General features: G+C 36.2%; 2 protein-coding genes across 2 annotated transcripts; both read left to right on the top strand.

Annotated features, from left to right (window-relative positions):
• Positions 1-1,729: 1,729 nt before the first annotated feature.
• LOC147532263 (uncharacterized) lies at positions 1,730-3,864 on the top strand. Its single transcript, XM_086646908.1, has 3 exons — positions 1,730-2,248; positions 2,333-2,630; positions 2,846-3,864. Exons 1-3 carry the CDS (start codon positions 1,730-1,732, stop codon positions 3,862-3,864), a joined length of 1,836 nt encoding a protein of 611 aa, XP_086503034.1.
• Positions 3,865-16,944: 13,080 nt separating this feature from the next.
• Positions 16,945-20,475, top strand: LOC147532262 (Translation initiation factor IF2/IF5). Its single transcript, XM_086646746.1, has 2 exons — positions 16,945-17,388; positions 18,501-20,475. Exon 2 carries the CDS (start codon positions 18,802-18,804, stop codon positions 20,155-20,157), a length of 1,356 nt encoding a protein of 451 aa, XP_086502872.1. The 5' UTR covers positions 16,945-17,388; positions 18,501-18,801; the 3' UTR covers positions 20,158-20,475.

Genomic DNA, 20,475 nt, shown 5'->3' with positions numbered 1-20,475 from the left:
GGGTACCCGAGCCTATGACTGACCATGGGAACCCGCTACTCATTTCGGGTTCCGGCCCGATGAAATTTGGTGGGCGGGCGCGGGTAAACCCCTTGCCCGACCTCCCGCCCACACCTGAGTACGATAGGGCAAGCCTGATTGGTGCCTATATATACCCGCCCATTTGTGGTCCATTAGGAGAAGAAATCCACTTCAAATCTTCAATAAGGCGGAGAGAGCGTATGCCGTGAGATGAGGGGTCTCTAAGATATCGCTCATCCGTTAGATCTAGGGTTAATAACTCCACAACTACCCTATTATATATACCCCACATTCCCCCTAAACTTCTGCCTTTTCCACTTCTCTTTCTGTCGTTCTGGTACTCTGCTAGTGTTTGGCTAAAACTATTTACAGAGCTACTTTGGCTATTTAGAGGGCCCAAAAGTTGGAATCTTTTCACTTTCTCTGTAAATAAGGTTTTGCTATTTACAAAGCACATAGGGACTAAAATCAAATTTTGATAAGGATCAAACTTAAAAACAAATAAATATTGATTATATAGTAGAAGATATTTTATTTTCTTCATCCTTAAACCCCACCAGCAACACCTTCCACCATCCCAACAATCACCACCACAACTATGAACAATCAACTCACTATCATCTACTAAAAACATTAGTAATGAAAGAAACTAACAATGAGGAAGGTACATTAATGGAGGAGCTTGGTGGTCAAGAAGGTTTATTAATGGAAGATTTTAGTATTGAAGAACTCAACTACAACTCTTCATTGGATTCATATAACAACATTATAAGTGAAGAAATAACTTTAGAGATAAGATAAACTAATTTGTGGTGATTATTTCAAAAAATAACTCAGATTTGTAGGTAAACTTTTTTTTATCAACGACCCAAATAATCGGTGAAGTTATGCTTAGAAAGATGAACATTTTCGGTGCCGTTTTTACAAGGAAATTTCGGTGACATTTTTACAATTTAATTTCGGTGTCGTTTTTATAAACAAATTTCGGTGCCGTTTTTATCATCTAATTTCGGTGTCGTTTTTATCATCTGATTTCGGTACCGTTTTTATAAGCAAATTTCGATGCCTTTTTTACCATCTAATTTCGGTGCCGTTTTTACCAACCAATTTGGATGACACATTTTTACAATGTATACTTTTGTCGAACTTTAAATTGTTGTGCATTTCACTTTATCTAGCCGAATCATAATGGGAATGGAGACAAAAACAATATAGCCAATGATGAGCATACCAACCCTGAAGACCCACTCAAACCCAATTGTTTAAGCTTTGATTTGTCCCGCTTTTTCGACACAGATATGGTAAGCTAATTTGAACTCATTTTTCTTAATCTTTGATTACATTTGGTCTTACATACTCATTTTTGTTTATGTTTACGTTGTAGTTTTTTGAGTCCGGACAAGAAGTTGTTAATTGGTGCATTAAAGTTGGAAAAGAACATAAAACTGTTTTAGTAAAATGCTCATCTCGCACCAAGAGTTCAAACGGTGGAACAGGTTCATATATTGTGTTATCTTGTGAGAGAAGTTGAGTTTATAACAGAGAACAAAATAAGTATTATACTACCAAGCCCAACGTGAAGAGTAGGAAATCAGGTACCATGAAATGTGATTGTCCTTTTAGAGTAAAAACGAAATGTATCCGTTCGGAAGTGTGGGTGATTGTTTTGTTGAATGGTTGTCACAATCACGTTCTTCCTGAAGATCTAATGGAACACGCATACGTTGCTCGGTTAACTCAAGATGAGAAAGTGATTGTTGAAGAGTGGGTTAAGAGCGGGGTTCAAGCAAAAGAAATCCTTTTGAACCTCAAAAAACGCAGCAAAGACAATTGTACAGTTAAAAAAACTGTTTACAATGAAGTACAACGGATAAAACAAGACTTCAATGAGAGTAGAACATCAATTCAACAACTTTATAAGTTGTGTAATGATCAAAACTATTTGGTGAAGCACCGGTGTCATGAAAATTCAGATGAGGTTTCCGATTTATTCTTTGCACATCCTAAGAGTGTAAGTCTTGCATTATGTTTTCCCCAAGTTCTCCTAATTGACTCAACATACAAAACAAACAGATTTAAGCATCCACTTTTCCATGCGGTATCTGTTACTTCAACGGGAAAAACTTTTACGGTTGCATGTGCATTTATGTCTCAAAAGACTATAAATCACTACGCATGGGGGTTGGAATGCCTCAAACAATTGTATATTTCTGGAAGCTTTCCTACAGTTATTATAACTGATAGAGAACTTGCTTTGATTAGTGCTATCGATGTTGTATTTTTCGAGGCTCACCATCTTCTTTGTTTATAGCATATAAACAAGAATGTTCAATCCCATGTTGCGAGCTCGTTTAAAGGGGTAGCCCTTGCTTGTGAGGAGTTCATGGCAGACTGGCACAATGTTGTTTGGTCAGAGACAGAGAAACAATTTGAAGAGAATATGTCTGCTTTGCAAAGTAATTGGTCTAAAACTAGTATTGGGGTGGCAATTGTGAATTACTGTATCAGTACTTGGATCACGCCATATAAGAAGAAGTTTGTACATTTTTGGACAAACAAGGTAAAACATTTTGGCACCATAACAACGAGCAGAGCCGAAGGAGAACACAGTAGACTCAAAGGATTTTTATCTAACTCACAAGGAAGTTTTGTGACTTGTTGGGAGGCAGCACACAAAATGTTTGAGCTCGAGTTTGTTGATATCACACACTCATTCGAGAGAGATAAAAGACTTGTTATGCAACAATATAATAGGAAATTGTTCGACAGACTACGTAATGTGGTTGCACATCGAGCTTTGGATCTTATTATAAAAGAGATTGAGAGATCGAGAAACTGTTACTCAGTGAAAAAAGTTGTTTATGTAGCATTCGGAGCGTATACGGGTTACCATGCACCCATGAAATTTATAATTTCAAGCAAAAAGATTCAATTATACCACTATCCTCCATTGATCCTTATTGGAAACAACTTTCATACACAATTAGTCGAGACATTAAGAAAGTTCCATTTGACGACCTGCCGATTTTACAGAAGATCAAACAAAGGTGGGAAGCCGCACCAGATTGTGTTCGAGATCAAATTTTGGTGGAATTAGAGTTGATAGGTACTCCAAAAAGCATCAAAGTAAAGGAGTCGTGTGAACCTATCATTGGTAAGGGACGGAAAGGTAGAAAGCAAATTCAAAAAGAAAATTCAACAAAAAGAGAGTTGTCAAAGTATGAGGTTATGTTAAGTAAGGTAGCGGCTTATGAAGCGAAGCGAAAAAGAGAACCAAGTGTCGGGGAACAAATTCTTGAGCAAGAAGATCGATGCGTTAAACTAAACTCTGAGAAAAAGGTATGGGAGGATAAATTGATGAAGGCCCAAAGTATAGAAAGGCGAAACCTGATGCGGAGTTGTTGCTTGCACGAATTTCCTCATGCTTTACATAAATATATAGATTACATTGAAGATGTTCCTGGAGATGGACATTGTGGATACCATGTAGTCTCAAAGCAACTCGGTTTTGAAAACAGTTATGGGTGGAAGCAAGTGAGGGCATCAATGCTCAAGAATATGCATACAAATTCATCTCTATATCTACGGATGTGGTCCACCGAAATAGTTGAACCGTTGAAGCAATGCTTACAATATTATGGGAACGTTGCTCCATTTGAAAATTGGATGGGCATGCCGGAACAAGGGCATGTCATAGCAGAGACATTTGGAAAGGTAGTGGTCTTACTTTCCAAACACCAATGCCTCACGTTTGTACCTACTTTGAAACCACCATCACCAACATGCACAACTATGATTGTTTTAGGGTACCTAAAAAGTAAACACTTTGTCTATAAATCTTAAAAGTGGGTCTCCTATACCATGTTTGACAAACTTTTCATACTTCGAGAGAGTTATGAATGAGAACATTGCACAGTGGATTGAGTTGTGCGGGGAAAGAATCAAGCAGTATAAAGAAGAAATGGGAATTGAAAAGATGGAAACTGTCCATTTCGAATTGGAGTGAAGAGGATAGGATAATATTCATAACATTTTTTTGTTAAAATGTTATCTTTTGTGAAGATACTTGTGTGAAGAAATTTTTTTGTGAAGAAACTTTTTGTGAAGATTTATGGATTGGAAAAGTGAAGATATATAGTGAAGATCTCATTGTTTCAATGAATGTAAATTTCAAGTCTAAAACACATAGAACCTGAAACTCAGTTTGTTGTAGCCTTGAAATTTACATATGAAATGAAATATTTAGTTTGAAACTCAGTTTGTTGTAGCCTTGAAATTCAGTTTGTTGTAGCCTTGAAATTTAACTTTTTAACATTTTCGGTCAATGTCATGTTTAATTTTGCAAAATTTTCGGTCATTGTGATGTTTAATTGTGCAAAATTTTCGTTCAATGTGATGTTTAATTTTGCAAACATTTCGGTCAATGTGATGTTTAATTTTGAACAATTTTCGGTCAATGTGATGTTTAATTTTGCAAAATTTTCGGTCAATTTGATGTTTAATTTTGAATAATTTTCGGTCAATGTGATGTTTAATTTTGCAAAATTTTCGGTCAATTTGATGTTTAATTTTGAACAATTTTCGGTCAATGTGATGTTTAATTTTCAAAAAATTTCGGTCAATTTGATCTTCAATGTGTAAATGTTCGACCATTTTGTATGAAAATTTATGTTCTTTTTCACCGGTTTTTAGCAAAATTTTGACATTCTTAGATCAGTAGATCATTATGCTTGAGTTTTTGTTAGAGTAAACGAATATAATCTCAAACATATTTAGAATTGATAACCAAAACATTACGAAAGCCACTTTCGTCTTACAAAGCTCTAAATATATAAAAAAAAAGACCTGGTTGGCTTTCTTCATGTCTATGATTTTACAAAAAATTCTACTACCCCTGACCATTTTCCTTAATAATCTTCACTTTCATTGTCTTCGTCATCTTCATCATCTTCATCGCTTGATTCTCCCTCTACGACCATTTTACCTCTTATGTTTGGGCATTGCATACGAGAACAAAATGAGTACAACCCCTGAAGCCTGTCAGGAAATATCTTCTTCGAGCTCAGTTGATCTCTTGAGTTCAAAATTTTACAACCACTAGGGATGTCATCAGGAAGTACACCCTTCTCTTGTAGTCTGAGAAACTTGAAAGCAATGTCAACTAGAGGAAGATAGAAATCCATTTGTTAGAACCCTGAGAATAAGACATGAAGCAAAGTGGAGAAAAGTATACCCAAAGAAATTGTTGAGAAAGTAAGTTGTGTATTTTGAGTTGTATTACCAGAGGTGAAAAAAAAAAAAAAAAAAAAAAGAAAAGAAAAAAAAAGTGTGTTTGTGTAGTTTTGTTTAAGTGGTTATCCCTTGAAGTAATTGAAGATTTGAAAACGTCGAGTTCTCAGGAGTTCTAGTCACATCATCATTATAGTCTATTGACCTCTAGGAAGCATTGTTAGATAGTTGATCAGGTGAGAAGAGTTGGTTAACTTTCCCATTCCGTATTAGTGGTTGTTTCCTTTCTATGAGATCAGTCGTTTACCAAAAATTTAGTCCGTCTTTTGTAATGTGTTGAGTTTTTCTTCATGCTCATACTCGCACATTGAGTGAAACATTTCTGAGTGACTTAAATTTTTTAGTGTATGACCGTGAGGCAACAGTCGAGGCGAAATGTATTGAGAAGGTAATCAAGGTCTTGTCTGTTCTGAACCAAAATGATACTCATATTGGCTGGTCATGTGCACTTTGAGTCTTGATTACTAGTGAAGGGATTTTTCGAATCCATCCATATAATCAATTCTAACGACAATTTAATTTTGATCTAATTAGAGAGTTCTTTATATAACTCAGGTTTTAGTCCATGAATGGTCTAAAAACCCGGAAGATTTTATCGTTAAAATAATAAAAACTTTAATAAATTTATCGAGAATATAATTATTATGACTTCATCTAAAACCCTAGATAGAAAAATTAGTTTCTCATGATGATAGATGGAAGTTTAACTAAATAAATAATGGGAGAAAAGTAGAAAAAGTTGGATTTCTTACTGATTTTCCAGCCAAACAGAGCCTTAGGGAATTGATTTCCTTCTGATTTTCCACTGTTCTGCCAAACGCACCCTCTGGGAAAACGATTTTCTCGTCTTCCCGGAATTATTTTCCCTGTGAGAAAATTATTTTCTCACCTATTTTCTCGTCTTCTCCAATCAATTTCTCTAACTTTCTTCACTCTACTGTTTCTATTTCTCTCTCTCTCTCTATTAGAACTTTCTGTATTATCTTTCTCACTAAGAATACAGTAAATCAATAACAATAAATAACCAAAATCCGAGAACTTCCTTTTTTTCTTTCTTTGTTTTGTAATTTCTCTCTCTACACAATCTCTCTACAACTCCCTGTTTCTATCTCTCTCTGTAATCTCTTTCTCTCTCACTAAGAACAAAGATTACACAAAAGAAAAAAAAAGAAAAAGAAAAGGTGATGATGATGAAAAATTCTGTCTCTGTTTCTTTCTCTCTCTTAAACCCGAGTAGTGATTCTCCTCTTTCTCTCTGTCTAAACTCTGTTTTCTTTTTTTTTAGCCGTGGAGAGATGATCTCGAGTATCCCCTTTCCTGTTTTTTTATAGCCGAGAGGATGCAAGTTTCCACAACTTTTTCCTTCCTTTTATATTTTCTTCCCATTTCGGTTTTCATACTTCCATCTCAATCTCTCGGCTTCCTTCTTTGCAAAATTCTCCTTCTCTGTTAAACCACCAATCTCCTCAAAATGGCAACTTCGATTCATCTTTATCTCACTTTCCTTCTATCTTCTTCTTTCTAAGTATATATCAATCAACCTTCTTTATCCTTCCATTTCAAATCTCTAAATTCCTCACCTTTGTTTCCTTCTAAGTATATATAACCTTCTCTGAATAGAGAAGTTTCTCAAATAAAGAAACAAGAGAAGGTGATGAGAAAGATACACTGTACCGGAAGCAGCATAAGAAGGTAACTCGCCCACATCACAATCGCTGGCTGGAACGGGTGGCACAGGAACCGTCAGATCAATGAGGGCGCAGAGATGAAGAGACGCGATCCCCTGGATCATCGTAGGAGCCTGTACCTCGATGTACTAGATCACTAACTCCTTGCCATTCCGTAGTATACCACCTGGGCCCAACGTTTTTACCGAAAGTATCCCACTTCCGTCGGATCATACCACATCCTTCCGCTAGAACATTGCCACGCGTCCTAGAGCAGATTTGGTCAACAGTAGTCAACTCCGATCTTTGACTTAGCATAACTTTCCTGTTTGAACTCCGATTCGACCTCTGTTTTCGCCAGTGGGTTTGTCTTGGATTCTTCTTTCACATGAGCACTAATAGTGACCAGAATACCCTTGTCATTAAAATGACCAAAATGCCCCTCAAGTATGTCTTCATCACGATGTTTTCGCATCGAACTCCGTAAATGATACCTGAGGAAGAAAATCAAACAAATAATCAGAGTAACCGCTCGTACTGGACTAACTATCCCAAGTTAAGAGATTCAGATGGGACATTTTCATGTCTCATCATATCTTCTTCGAGCGTGGACTCATTGGTACGTCTAGGCCTCCCCCACAAGTCTTTAGATTGTTTATGATGCTATGAAGATTGTCGCTCTGGATTAAAATGAGAGAAAAATTAGAGAAAAACTATAAATACATAAATAATGTGTATAAAACTTATAAATACTTGCACTTACAACACGTTTTACAAACAATGGATTGTTTGAAGTTGGTCTTACGGGCACCGAAGTAATAGCCAGTGGTGTTATTCGTCTGTCTGGGTGAGTCACTTTATGTATCCAAATAAAAGCCAGTGGTGTTATTCGTCTGTCTGGGTGAAACATTTATGTACCAAGTCATGTATCCAGGGGTGCATCCTTGATTGGGTTCTGCTTTAATTTTGATGTTGTCACTCATAAGGTGGTTTCTCCATCGTTTCTATGTCCAGCTTCCTAAGTTTCCATAATAGGGACCATAGTTCTTGTGACTAATAATTGACTTCTTTTTGTTGTGTTTGAACGGTTTAGATGGTACATCTTGAAGGAATCCAAACTGTCGTAGAACCCTCTAAGGATAGACAGCGACGGTTGTGTCGAAGCACACGATAAAACCAATGTAATATTGCCAGGGTCCCAATGGATAATTTGTTCGATTTTCTTTGTAAGGATCCCACACAACCTGAAAAGAAAATCAATGATTTTTTCTTGATTTATTGACGATAGTCAACTGGTGACCATTTTATGTGTCATCGGAAATATGCCTAAAACAGTTGTTTACTGTACAGTGGAATATGTATTGCAAAATGGTTTATTTGAAGTACAAGATGTTTTGTACTGCACACAATCTGCAGAACTTGAACTTCGTCAGCTTTTTTTGTCTAGGGCTCATTTTTCATGCTCGTTGGTCCTCTCTAGCTTCTGCTTCTCTCTTTGTTTTTGCCCTTGTTGAGCGTGAGTAGACAATTGTTACCATTTTTTATGAATTTTTCTGTTCGTTTTTTTTTTTTTTGTTTTTGTTCTGTTCGTTTTTTCACCATTTGCACGAAGCACACAATCCTGAAAAGAAAATCAATATACAATTAGCTAGACTCGTAAGACTCCAAACTGTAAGATTTTTTACACTTAAATTTTCATTCTATACTTACATCTTCATTTCTGATATCGTCAATTTCCTGACGTAGATTCTTCAAACTCAGTTTCATATCATTTACTTTATTCATTTCAGGTTTGCTCCGACGTAAAAAAAGGCATCCCAGGCTGGAAGCCTTGTAGGTCGACTCTTCTATGAAGAGTCGGCAAATGAAGGTAAATCCAACTCTGTCATAAAAAAAATGGATGGAACAAAATAAGCAAATTTGTTAAACAACTCGTTCCCCCATGAATAGATAGTCAGGCATATGGATGAAATTTCTAGATTTCCTACCTGCAAGAGCGGAATACATCCAGCTACTTGTTGGCTACTCCAGCGACTCGTAATCCCGAGTTCATGAAGTAAATTTGTCAAACAAGCAGTTCCCCATGAATAGTTCTTAACCTCATCGACATTCCTCAAACATAACAAGTATAAAACTGAAACCCTACCACCACTTTTATTTGGACACAAACAAGTACCAATTATATATAACAAGTACGCTCTAACAGTCTGATTTTTTTTTCAACTAAATCAGTTTCCTTAGAATTACCAAACTTCGACCTTAAGGATGTAAGACTAATGGTTTTGCCTTTTCCATTTTTCGACTCATCTTTTGCAACATCCTCTTTCATTCCAAGAGTATCATACATAAGGGAATATATCTCAGAGTAACTCATACCATCTGACCTATCATCTTCCACTGCTAAACCATCAATCGGTAAATCTAGAATATGTGCAACATCATCCAAAGTGATCATCATCTCACCAAATGGGAGATGAAATGTGTTTGTCTCGGGATGGAATCTTTCTATAAATGCACTCACTAAAACACTATCAATTTTTCTATGAGAGAATTGAAGCAAAGAGAGAAAACCTGACCTTTCTATTTTCTCCCTAACATAAGGACATTCTTTGTCCAAATTCCATAAGTCAGCAACACCAATAAGATACTTAACTCTTAAAACTCTATCATCTTTCTGCAAAAAACAATTGAAGTCATTCAAAAGATAATGCTCATTACTCGTGATTATTAATGACTAACATAAAAATAAGAAAACTTACCTCTCCAATCCATATCTTACAAGCAATGTGATGTTTAAAGGAATGGAGAAGAGAAGGTTCGGATGGTGCGAAAGAAGATTCATTAACTGCCGAGGAACTAGGGATGGTAGAGGAAGTGTGGGCAGATGATGACAAAGGTGCAACTTCCTCCTCTAAAGTTTGGGGCACGGCTTCTTCCTCTAGAGTTGGTGGTACAACTTCCTCTAAAGTTGTTGTCATGACTTCTTTCTCTAGAGTTGGCATTACAGCTTCCTCTATAGCTGATGGTATGACTTCTTCCCCTAGAGTTGGCTGTACGGCTTCCCCCTCTAAAGTTTGGGGCACGACTTCTTCCTGTAGAGTTGGTGGTACGACTTCCTCTAAAGTTGTTGTTATGACTTCTTTCTCTAGAGTTGGCATTACAGCTTCCTCTATAGCTGATGGTATGACTTCTTCCCCTAGAGTTGGTTGTACGGCTTCCTCTATAGCTGATGGTGTGGTTTCCTCTAATGTTTGTGTTGCGTCTCCCTCTTGAAGTCGTTAACGTTTTTCAGCTCTCTTCTTTAGATTAGATTGTGTTGGTCTCTCTCTTTCAGCTACTACTTCTTTATTTGTGTCCGTCTGATCATTAAGACATGTTCCAGATTTTGTTCCTCTGTATAAAGTAATGAATACAAGCTATGAACATCAAATAAAATTTTAACTATACATAAATTTAAAAATTTTGGGCCAATAGAAAGAATAGAAATAGACCACCATGAAACTGCTTTCAAACCCCACTAATCCAATTTCTAGAAGGGACAACAACTGCCAAACTGTAATGTACAGATATGACTAAAAATACTTCGGATCGAGAATAAATTACCTAAAACCAAAGGTAGCTCACAACAAATTTATGACTACAATGATCATGACCTTCTTGATGTTACGCATCATCTAAGACTACACAAGTTAATAAAGAGCAGCAGATGGATACTCTACTCCATTTCTCTAGGAATGTCAAATAAGAGACACAGTGGGCAAAGAAATGGACTTTGGATCACAAGCAACTATTATGGGTCTCTAAAGTATCTAAGTATTCCCTAAACCCAACTGTTGGTTCTGATAAAGCAGTGCCATGAGAACTAGTTTGTGAGATGATAAAACTTGATAACATCAAACCCATAGTATTCCTCCTTGAAACTGCAATAGAGATTTGTATAATTATGAAGCAATTGTGTTTGTGTGTATTGAGAGGCAACATTTTATGCAAATGCCAATGACGTAAAATTTCTAGCACATAAAATGTTCTTGTCGTCTATTTCAACATCCAAAATTGCATTCACTGTCGAATTTGATCAACCAGATTAAATGTTAATCACATAAGTAGACTACTCCCGAGTTGGATACAATTTAGAAGGCGAAAGTCATAATCGAAATGTCAAAACTAAGTTGATACGAGCGCTTGACTTATCATGCTCAAAATCGAAATGATGTGCCTCGGTTCGATCATCTAGTACCATATATAGTGAATTATGTTCACTTTTGTGTGAGTGAAGATGACTAGGGTGAGGTTGGAGTCTTGGCATACAAATACAATAGACTGCAAGGTACTTATTTTGACACACAAACCTCAATAGTGAAAACCATTTACTAACAAAAGATAAGTCAAGCGCTCGTATGGTGAAACCTCAATGGTGAAAACAACAATTAATTCAAAGTACTTATTTTGACACACAAAACCTCAATGGTGAAAACCATTTACTAAAAAAAGATAAGAAATAGAAAAGTTTATAAACCCTTAAAACTTTTTTTTTGACTCCACCATTAAAGATCTCCAATTTCTCTATTGGAAAAGCAAATCACTTTAATAACAACTCAGTAGATATTTCAGAATTTTAGTAAAGGTTTCTAACATCACAAAAGCTTTGGTAATGAGAATTTGCTACTTCCAAACTGTAACCTCAAAAATTGACACAATAATCCAAATTTTCTCAGTGTGGAACCCTATAAACTCATTCACAAATATCACACAAAAATTGACACAATAATCAGATCGTACGATCTAGAGAAGTTAAAAAGTTGAAACAATAATAATATCATAATACCCTAATAAATCAACTAATAGATGTTCCTATTACAAAGATAACGTTTAGAAGATCAAGAAATTGAAATCTAAGTGAAAAATCATCATGAATCCATAAACCCTAATACACCATGAATCCATAAACCTTAAATCTATAACAAGATTTCTTTAAAAACTTAAACAAAGAGAGTAAGAAAAACAACAATCTTACCTTCTCCTTTGATATCTCCTCATCTTGGTTGGTGAAGAAAACTCAGGTTGAAATTTCTTTTTTGTGGAATATGAAGGTTGGAGAAGAAAACTGGTTGAAGGTCGGCCTATGAGTTAGAAGTCTGGAAGAATATGGATAAAGGGTTTTAGGTGGAGGGACCTATCTCAAAATAGGGGCTTAATTCTAAATAGTTAATAAGTTGTGATAAAACCAAAAATATTTGTAAATAGTAAAAAGGTGATCTCCAAATAGCCAGCCCTGTAAATAGCTATTAGCAGCTCTGCAAATAGCACCGGCCTAGTGTTTCTCTTTCTTCCATTTCTTTCTCTCTAGTTAATCTTTCTCTCTCTATTTCATTCCTCTATGAGTTTCTGATTATCTATACAAGATCTATAACTAAGACCAATACAAATTTGTAAACAACTCCTAGACCAAATACAAGCATATATATATATATATATATATATATATATATATACTAGGCATAACTCGTGCCTCCGACACGGTTACTTTCCTCAAGTTCTACTAAAATACATCGTCTCTTACAACATAGAATTGTAATAAAAACAACAGTCAAATGGTCTAACACTCACAAAACTTGTAATCTGTATAGCATTAACCACCAATAATAGAATAAATTCTACAACATAATTTTGAAAAATATCAAGCAGAAGGTCTCAAAAGGTCCATATGCTTATCTGAAAATGGTCTCATAAACTCATGCTCATCCTTTAAAGTTGGTGTTTGCTCAGTAGTAGTTGCAAAACCAAAAGGACCACATTGCACGTTCACTTGTACTTTAATTGCGTTTTTAACTCTCATCTGAATTGCGGCGTATACAATATCAATTTCAATCACATAATGTATTTCTAAGTGGAAAGAGAGAAACTCTGACTACACAAGGATTCTAAAATAGGTTAAAGCATCGTGTCGGTTATCTATACAAGATCTATAACTAAGACCAATACAAATTTGTAAACAAGATCTAGACCAAATACAAGCATATATATATATATATATATATATATAACATTAACAATCAACTGAAATATGAAAGAAGAAATGAATTGATTCCTTAAACAAATAAATAAATAAATGATTTAGACTTTGATGAAGAACTATGCCCGATACCCGAGCCACCCGTTGCCCGACAACCCGACTCCTTTAGCGGGTGTGGGCGGGCTTTGGGCAGAGGAAAATTAAAAATTACCCGCCCGATCTACCCGACTACCCTAAAAGCCAAAGAGAAGATCTACCCAATCCGCCCGAGTCCGATGTATTTTTACCCGTGGACGCCCATACCCGCCCGATTCCCACCCCTAGTATAAGGTACCCGAAACGCCCGAGGCCGGACTTGAGTTGCCCACGAGTACCCGAGTCCGACCCGTTTCCCACCCCTAAACCTACTTCACTTAATTTGAAACACTGAAATACATTTTAGGAAAAAATTTGACAATATAATTCAAATATTTAAGTTAGGGTTTCTATTTGGTACCCTAGTGGAAGAGTAAAAGCCCCGTCAAAATTAATGGTATAATTAATAACCAACAAATAATAGAAGATACATAGGAGAAGTATTTAGTTGAGGGAGATATGTCCCATCCAAGAGTAATAGAGGAAGAAGAAAAAAAGAAAAGAGAAAACGGCGTACTTTCTATGATATTTGGACCTCCTGGTATGTATTTAGAGTTATTCTGTGTTCGATTCTCCTAAATCCTTCAAATTTTGGGCCTCCAACCCATTTTCTCATATTTTAGTTTCTATTAGCGGTTGATGGCATCATCATAATATCATCATTTATTATATTCCCTGTCACATGATGAACCCGGTTTTTTTATTTAATTTTAGTCCCAGAGCGATATATTTTAGTGAAACGCACCCCACACTTATTGGCCACCAAAAATTTGGGAGGATCCATGGGGTGCCGCCTCATCCCCTCACACCCCTTGGAATCGTCGTTGATTACTGTGTGATGACAACTAGTTTTTCTACGAAATTGGCAAATCAAAAGTTTTTTTTCAACAAAAAGTCAGAAGTTAAGATCTCTCGTGTTTCGTCGATTTTCCACGAAGCACGAGCGGCTCTACTTGTTTGTGTTTCTAGGGTTTAAAAGTTTAACGGATTTTAGGGTTTTTAGATCTGATCTTTCTGGTTGGGAATATCCTTCAACAATTCCATTCCCTTTGTTTGATGTCATAATCTTCTCCAAAAAAATTCTCTCTCTAAAATTTTGGGTTGACGATGAAGATGAAGTAGTAGAAGAAGACCAAACTTACTTAGGGTTTATGGAGAAAAGAGGGAGGTGTTAAAATAATACATCTAATTCTAAGCGGACTTGAGTGAAAATAATAGAGAGTTGTCCCTTAGAAACTGGTGTCCATATAAAAAAATTAATTATTTTGGTTGTCCACATAAGATAGTTGTCCATATAAGAAAAACGGTCGTCCACGTATTGGCCACCAAATTTTTTAGTAGTAGCAGCCATTAAAAAATTTGAAGGCTTTTTGTTACGGCTTGTATCCGTAGCAAATAAACAAAATCCATAGCAAATGAAATTTATTTATGACAAATAATGGGTAACCAAAAGTATCGTTGCAAAGTGATTTAGCTACAAACTTTTCGCCTATGAGGTTTTTTCTGTTGACAGGCCTATGAGGTAGTTTGTAACTGAAAAATAAGCTCTTTGGTTGGGGCTTTTGTCGTATCAAAAGGCCTTAAATTCAAATAAGATATGTCATATCAATTTTTTTTTGTTAAGATTATGTCATATTTATTGTATTAAATTTATCATAATAAGTATGTTGGGTATAAAATAACACAAATATAGAGATGGAATTTGTAGTATTATTTGCAACAGCATTGAGTCCCTCCAAATGACTTTCTGGTGGGGAAAATCCAAAACAATCCATACCATCAACTGGTTAGCCATTTGCAAACTGCGTAAGCTGGGCGGTCTCGGATTTCGTCTCCCTCATCTCGAAAACCAAGCCTTCCTCCAAAAAATTAACTGGCGCATCATTAACAATCCTCAAGCGAGTTGGGTTAAAGTGCTCAAAGGGAAATATTTCCACAACTCCCATAAACCCAAACCTCCTAAAACTAGCAATTCCTGGCCCTGGAAATCCTTATCGAAACAGTTCAATCAAATTAAGAGTTTGGTTTTCTGGGACATTAATAGGGCGAGCACATTAACATTTGGCAGGACTATTGGATACCCAACCATCCACCCCCCCATAATTAACCATAACGGTTCTACGCTGGATACGGTCTCACAACTTATTACGAATGGCACCTGGAATATAAATGTGATTAACAATTGTTTTAATAGTGACATTTGCAGCTCAATACTCAGCATCAATCTCCTGCCTAACTAGGAGGACAAAGCAACATGGTCACTGACAAAATCAGGTAACTTCTCACTCAAATCTATGTATAACTATCTGAGAACAGGTTCAGCGAACCCATTGCAAGACCAAATGGATTGGTTTTTTATCTAGAACATGAATACTCTTCCCCGCATAAAACTATTTTTATGGAAAAGTTGTACTAATAGTTTACCAGTGAAAGCTAAAATTGGTAGGTTTATTGGCAATACCTACTCATGTATTAACTGTAATGAGAATGAAACTCTTGACCATGTGATGCTTCACTGCGCTTTCGCAAAAGCTATTTGGTATCACTACCAGGTTCGAACAGATCACATTACGACCATAATACACTGGATCCAACAATGGAAAACTCTAGATGAAGAAATTACTAACTTGTATGCCAAAATCCTTTGGTTTATTTGGAAAGAGCGATGTGAAAATTTCTTTTCTACGACTAAGCAAAACCCTTTGCAAATGATAGAGAGGATAAACAATACCTCGACTACTCCTTTCAAGCTTGAGTCCATTACTAAGAATAAATGCATGGAAACAACTAAGGATCAAACATGAAGACCTCCATCGACACCATATTTGAAGATCAACGTCGACGCCTCTTTTACTAACATCAATGAACCAGCTGGTACTGGTTGTATTATCCGAGATGCAGAGGCAAACTACATCATAGCTGTTGCGGATTCAGTGAGATCTCAGAATGCGAAAGTATTGCTATACTATCCAGTCTTTTATGGGCAATCCAATTACAAATCTCTCATGTTCGTCTAGAAAGCGACAATCAAGCCTTAATCCTTTCCATCAACGGCAAAAGTGTAGGACTTCACTGGCAATCCAAAAGAATCATACAACAGATTATGGAACTCAAGGCTAAATTCACAGGGCTTATCTTCACCTATGTTACGAGAGAATGCAATACTCAGGCGGACGCGCTCGCTAAATGGGGTCGTAAATATGGTCAAAATAAAATTTGGAATGTAGTACCCTCTTTTATTTCCGCGTTTATTGAGCTTTCGTGTATGTGACGTTTTCTTTAATGCAAGTCTCCTTCATAAAAAAAAAACTTGATTTATTTCAACCAAAGGACAATAATTTCTAAAGACAATAATTCAAGGCGCTTCGTCTTGTCTTAGTTTAACGATCATATAAAGTGGTTAGGAAACATTTGTTATGTTGCTGAAAAAGGTAAACTTGGTCATACTACCTTAGTTGACGGAGGTTGGAATTGTTAAAGAAAACCTGACAAAATGATGATTTCTTATATTTTGAGTCCACCACTCTGTTAGTCTAATCAAAATCTTGCTCGCATGAACTCAAAATTCTAACACAATATTGTCATGATCAATCAATTAACTTCGTGATCGACCAACCGACCTGTACTTACCCTCAACACCACACAAATAGTGTATAAACCAAAAATAATGTAGCTGACACTAAAACACGTGTTACGTGAAATTAAACAACTAAAGAAAAGGACGAGGTTTACTTTTCTCTTCTTTTTTTTGTTGAAATGGACAAGATTCACTAAGAGATGCAATTTTTCTTTAAACGATTTGTATGACTAAAAACATATGGCTCCCATTAAAGATTTAAATTTTAAAATTAAAGATGGATCACTTTGGGTTGGAGTAGGCCCCAATAACATGTCCATGTTCAAAAGATTAGGGCATCCTCACCTAATGTTAAAGCCATTAAAAGAGTCATCTCCCCACCGTTCGATATTTCAATCTAACGGTTAATAACTGTAATTGGTTTCCACCAATAGATTTCTGAATCGGACGGTTGCGTGAGAAACCCTAATGGAAGCGGTCTTTCTAGAGAGAGAGAGAGAAACTTGTATTTTCTTCAATTTTAGGAGGAGACGGAAGTAAGTTTATAAGCCCATAAAAGCGTAATTGCATTCGTTCATTCTACTTCATCTCAAGTTCAGCTAGGGTTTCAAGAGCGAAAGAGAGAGTTAGAGAGAAGAGAGAGAAACGGTAGAATTCCGCGTTTTCAATCAACCTGTTGACAAAAGGTTTGATTTTTTAATTCACTTCCTATTGTTAGATCTATTTGTTGAAATTGAATTTGATTAATTCATGATGTTAGATAATAGTTTTTGTTATCGTTTTCTGCTATTTGATACAAAAAAGCTTCTAAATTTTTTTTCCTTTGAAACCCTAGGTTTGTGCTTCGTTATCTTTATTCGCTTTTGAATCCTTAATGATGCTTTTAAACGATTGTTAGGGTTTCAATAGCCGATTTATATCTCTATTGATTGAATAAGTAGGTTTTCGATGTTGTTATACACCAAATATATGATTTGATTAGATCTCTTTTTTTTTCAATAACGAATTGGATTTGATTTTTTACAAGGATTAGGTTTGATCTATTGTCAATCTAAATCCGATCTGAATCGAAGCTTTCAATTTTTCTTATCAGATTTCTGATTTAGGGTTGGTCCTTCATCTATCTCAATGTATTTTATTGGTTTGAGTTTATGATTACGATCTTTAAGTTTTTCAGGTAAGAATTTGCTATGGAAATAGGATTGGTCTCAGTTCAATCCAATCCTAAATAATTTCAAGAAGAAACCATCTATGTTTTATTTTCTTATAAAGTCATATTTATTGGTTGGTCCTTCCTCTTAAGGCTCGTTGTCGACTTGAGTATATGGTGTCAAGCTTAGGGTTTGATTCTCCAATCCTAGGATTAGGGTTTATATATTGCTTTTCTCTAATATTGTCTTGGGTTTTGTTTCTCTTACACGAAATTTTGATTCTGTTTTACCTAATCTGCTTTTGGTAAATCTGTGGTTTTGTTATCTGTGATAATCTATCAATGATTTAGATATTACATCTGCTTTTAGAAATATTCCGCTGCATCATCCATTAAACGGAGAGCACAACTAAATTATAATCTTCCCTTGCATGAAAGCGTAAAACTTGTATGATTTTATGTCATCGCTAGTGTTTTATTTTGTTATTGATTTGTTATGGGGAATGATTATAATTTAGTTGTCTTTGAAACAGTTCTTATTTTCTCATTAAAATTTAGTTCGTAAGTATCGTTGGGTGTACTCCCATCATTTTCAAAATTCGAGGTTCAATTGTCAACTGTGTCTAACAACTTCATTGCTTTTTGTAGGAAATTATAATTATATCATCTGCTCGTCAAAGTGGAGGGCGTAAAGTTTGAAGCTTTTATGTCTGTACGGGCCTCTCTCTTTTTGGGATCTATTGGATTGCTCGGAGAGTATTGTCCTACAAGAAAAAAGTACAGAAACTCTGTTAAGGGAGTTGATTGCATGCATATCGAGGAATTTCAGGATTTATCACAGACTTGGAGTTGTTATTGTATGCATCCTTCTTCAATTGCTAATAACCATTCCTCTGATATTGAAGACGAAGCTGCTCTGTTTTAGTGTTCCTTTACCAAACTATCCAAAATGGCTTTGCAAAACATTGGTATTGCAAACAGTGACGATGCCTTTTACAGGTATAAGATGCCTAGGATGATAACCAAGATTGAAGGTCGTGGAAATGGCATCAAGACTAATGTGGTCAACATGGTAGATATTGCAAAAGCATTGGCTCGTCCTGCTTCCTACACCACTAAGTATTTCGGTTGTGAACTAGGAGCACAGTCCAAATTTGATGAAAAGACTGGAGTTGCCCTTGTTAATGGTTCTCATGATACTCCAAAGCTTGCTGGACTTCTTGAGAACTTCATCAAAAAGTTTGTTCAGTGCTATGGATGTGGAAATCCTGAGACTGAGATTCTCATAACTAAGACTCAAATGATCCAACTGAAATGTGCTGCTTGTGGTTTTATTTCTGATGTCGACATGAGGGATAAGCTTACTACATTTATACTGAAAAATCCACCTGAACAAAAGAAGGGATCAAAGGATAAGAAGGCAATGAGAAGGGCTGAGAAGGAAAGATTGAAGGAAGGTGAAGCCGCTGATGAAGAACTGAAGAAATTGAAGAAAGAGGTGAAGAAGAAGGGCACATCTTCGAAGGCTGCTCCAGCCAAGAAGAGTGTTGTCCCTGATGAAGATCATCATTCCTCACCTGGTGGCAGTCAGGCTGATGAAAATGAACCCGACGATGATGAAGAGGACAATGTCCAGTGGCATACTGATACCTCCTTGGAGGCAGCGAAAAAACGTATTGAAGAACAGTTGAGCTCAGCTACTGCTGAGATGGTTATGCTCACTACTGTTGAAGCGGAGAAGGAAAAGGCAAAAACTACCAAGAAAACAGTAGCTGCTGCTGCTTCTAATGGTGGCACCCCAGAATCAGACCTGAAATCTCCCAAGGCATCCGAGAATGGGAAGAAAGCATCAAACGGTGTCCATGAAGATCTGGTTGAGAAGATTAAAAACAATCTGAAAGGTTCAACTGTTGGTGAAGTGAAATCCTTTTTGGGTTCACTCGAAGGTAGCAAACTGGAAATAATGAGTGCACTTCTTGATGCACTATTTGGAGGTATCGAAAAAGGCTTTGCCAAGGAAGTGACTAAGAAAAAGAACTATCTCGCTGCTGCTACTCGTGATGAGGGATCACAAATTCTTCTATTACAAGCAATAGATGGGTTTTGCGGGAAATCGAGCCCTGAAGTAGTGAAGGAAGTTGCCTTAGTCCTGAAATCACTCTATGATGCTGATGTCCTAGAGGAAGAATATATTGTTCAGTGGTATGAAGAAGGTCTTGCTGGTAGCAATAAGACTTCCCAAATCTGGAAGAATATCAAGCCGTTCATCGAATGGTTGCAGAGTGCCGAGTCTGAGTCGGAATAGGAGTTTCTTCCATCTCCGGTTTGCTTCGATTTCTACTTCTTTATATGCTGGTATTTTCAAGTACTACTACTAGTTATTCTCATTATGTCTGGTGTTTGGTTTTATTTTTAAGTACTTCAATTAGTTGTTTGATGAAGTGAGTTTAGAATAAATATGGGTGGATTGGTTAGGGTAAGTAATATTACTCTTATCATCTACTCTTGAGTGACTAGAAACTCATGTTCTTGTGTTTGTTTTTTATTTTCTACTTCTTATGAAAACTATGTGGTTTGTAATGGTTTGAACTTGGTTAATATATGAGTTTTAGAGTACTATTAA

This window comes from Eschscholzia californica, unplaced genomic scaffold, assembly GCF_041429995.1.
Source record: "Eschscholzia californica isolate CP2 unplaced genomic scaffold, dmEscCali1.0.p SCAF_6, whole genome shotgun sequence".
NCBI lineage: Eukaryota > Viridiplantae > Streptophyta > Magnoliopsida > Ranunculales > Papaveraceae > Eschscholzia > Eschscholzia californica.
Note: the sequence above shows the minus strand (reverse complement) of the source record. Positions and strands in the feature narration are given on the sequence as shown.

What these genes read in the sequence shown, in the direction of transcription:
- LOC147532263 (XM_086646908.1), top strand. Translation starts at nt 1,730, where the DNA reads ATGGAACACGCATACGTTGCTCGGTTAACTCAAGATGAGAAAGTGATT. An exon ending in TTTCTGGAAGCTTTCCTACA is followed by an intron (nt 2,249 to 2,332) that starts GTTATTATAACT and finishes CTTTGTTTATAG; the next exon opens with CATATAAACAAGAATGTTCA. An exon ending in CAGAGCCGAAGGAGAACACA is followed by an intron (nt 2,631 to 2,845) that starts GTAGACTCAAAG and finishes AAAGAGATTGAG; the next exon opens with AGATCGAGAAACTGTTACTC.
- LOC147532262 (XM_086646746.1), top strand. Translation starts at nt 18,802, where the DNA reads ATGGCTTTGCAAAACATTGGTATTGCAAACAGTGACGATGCCTTTTAC.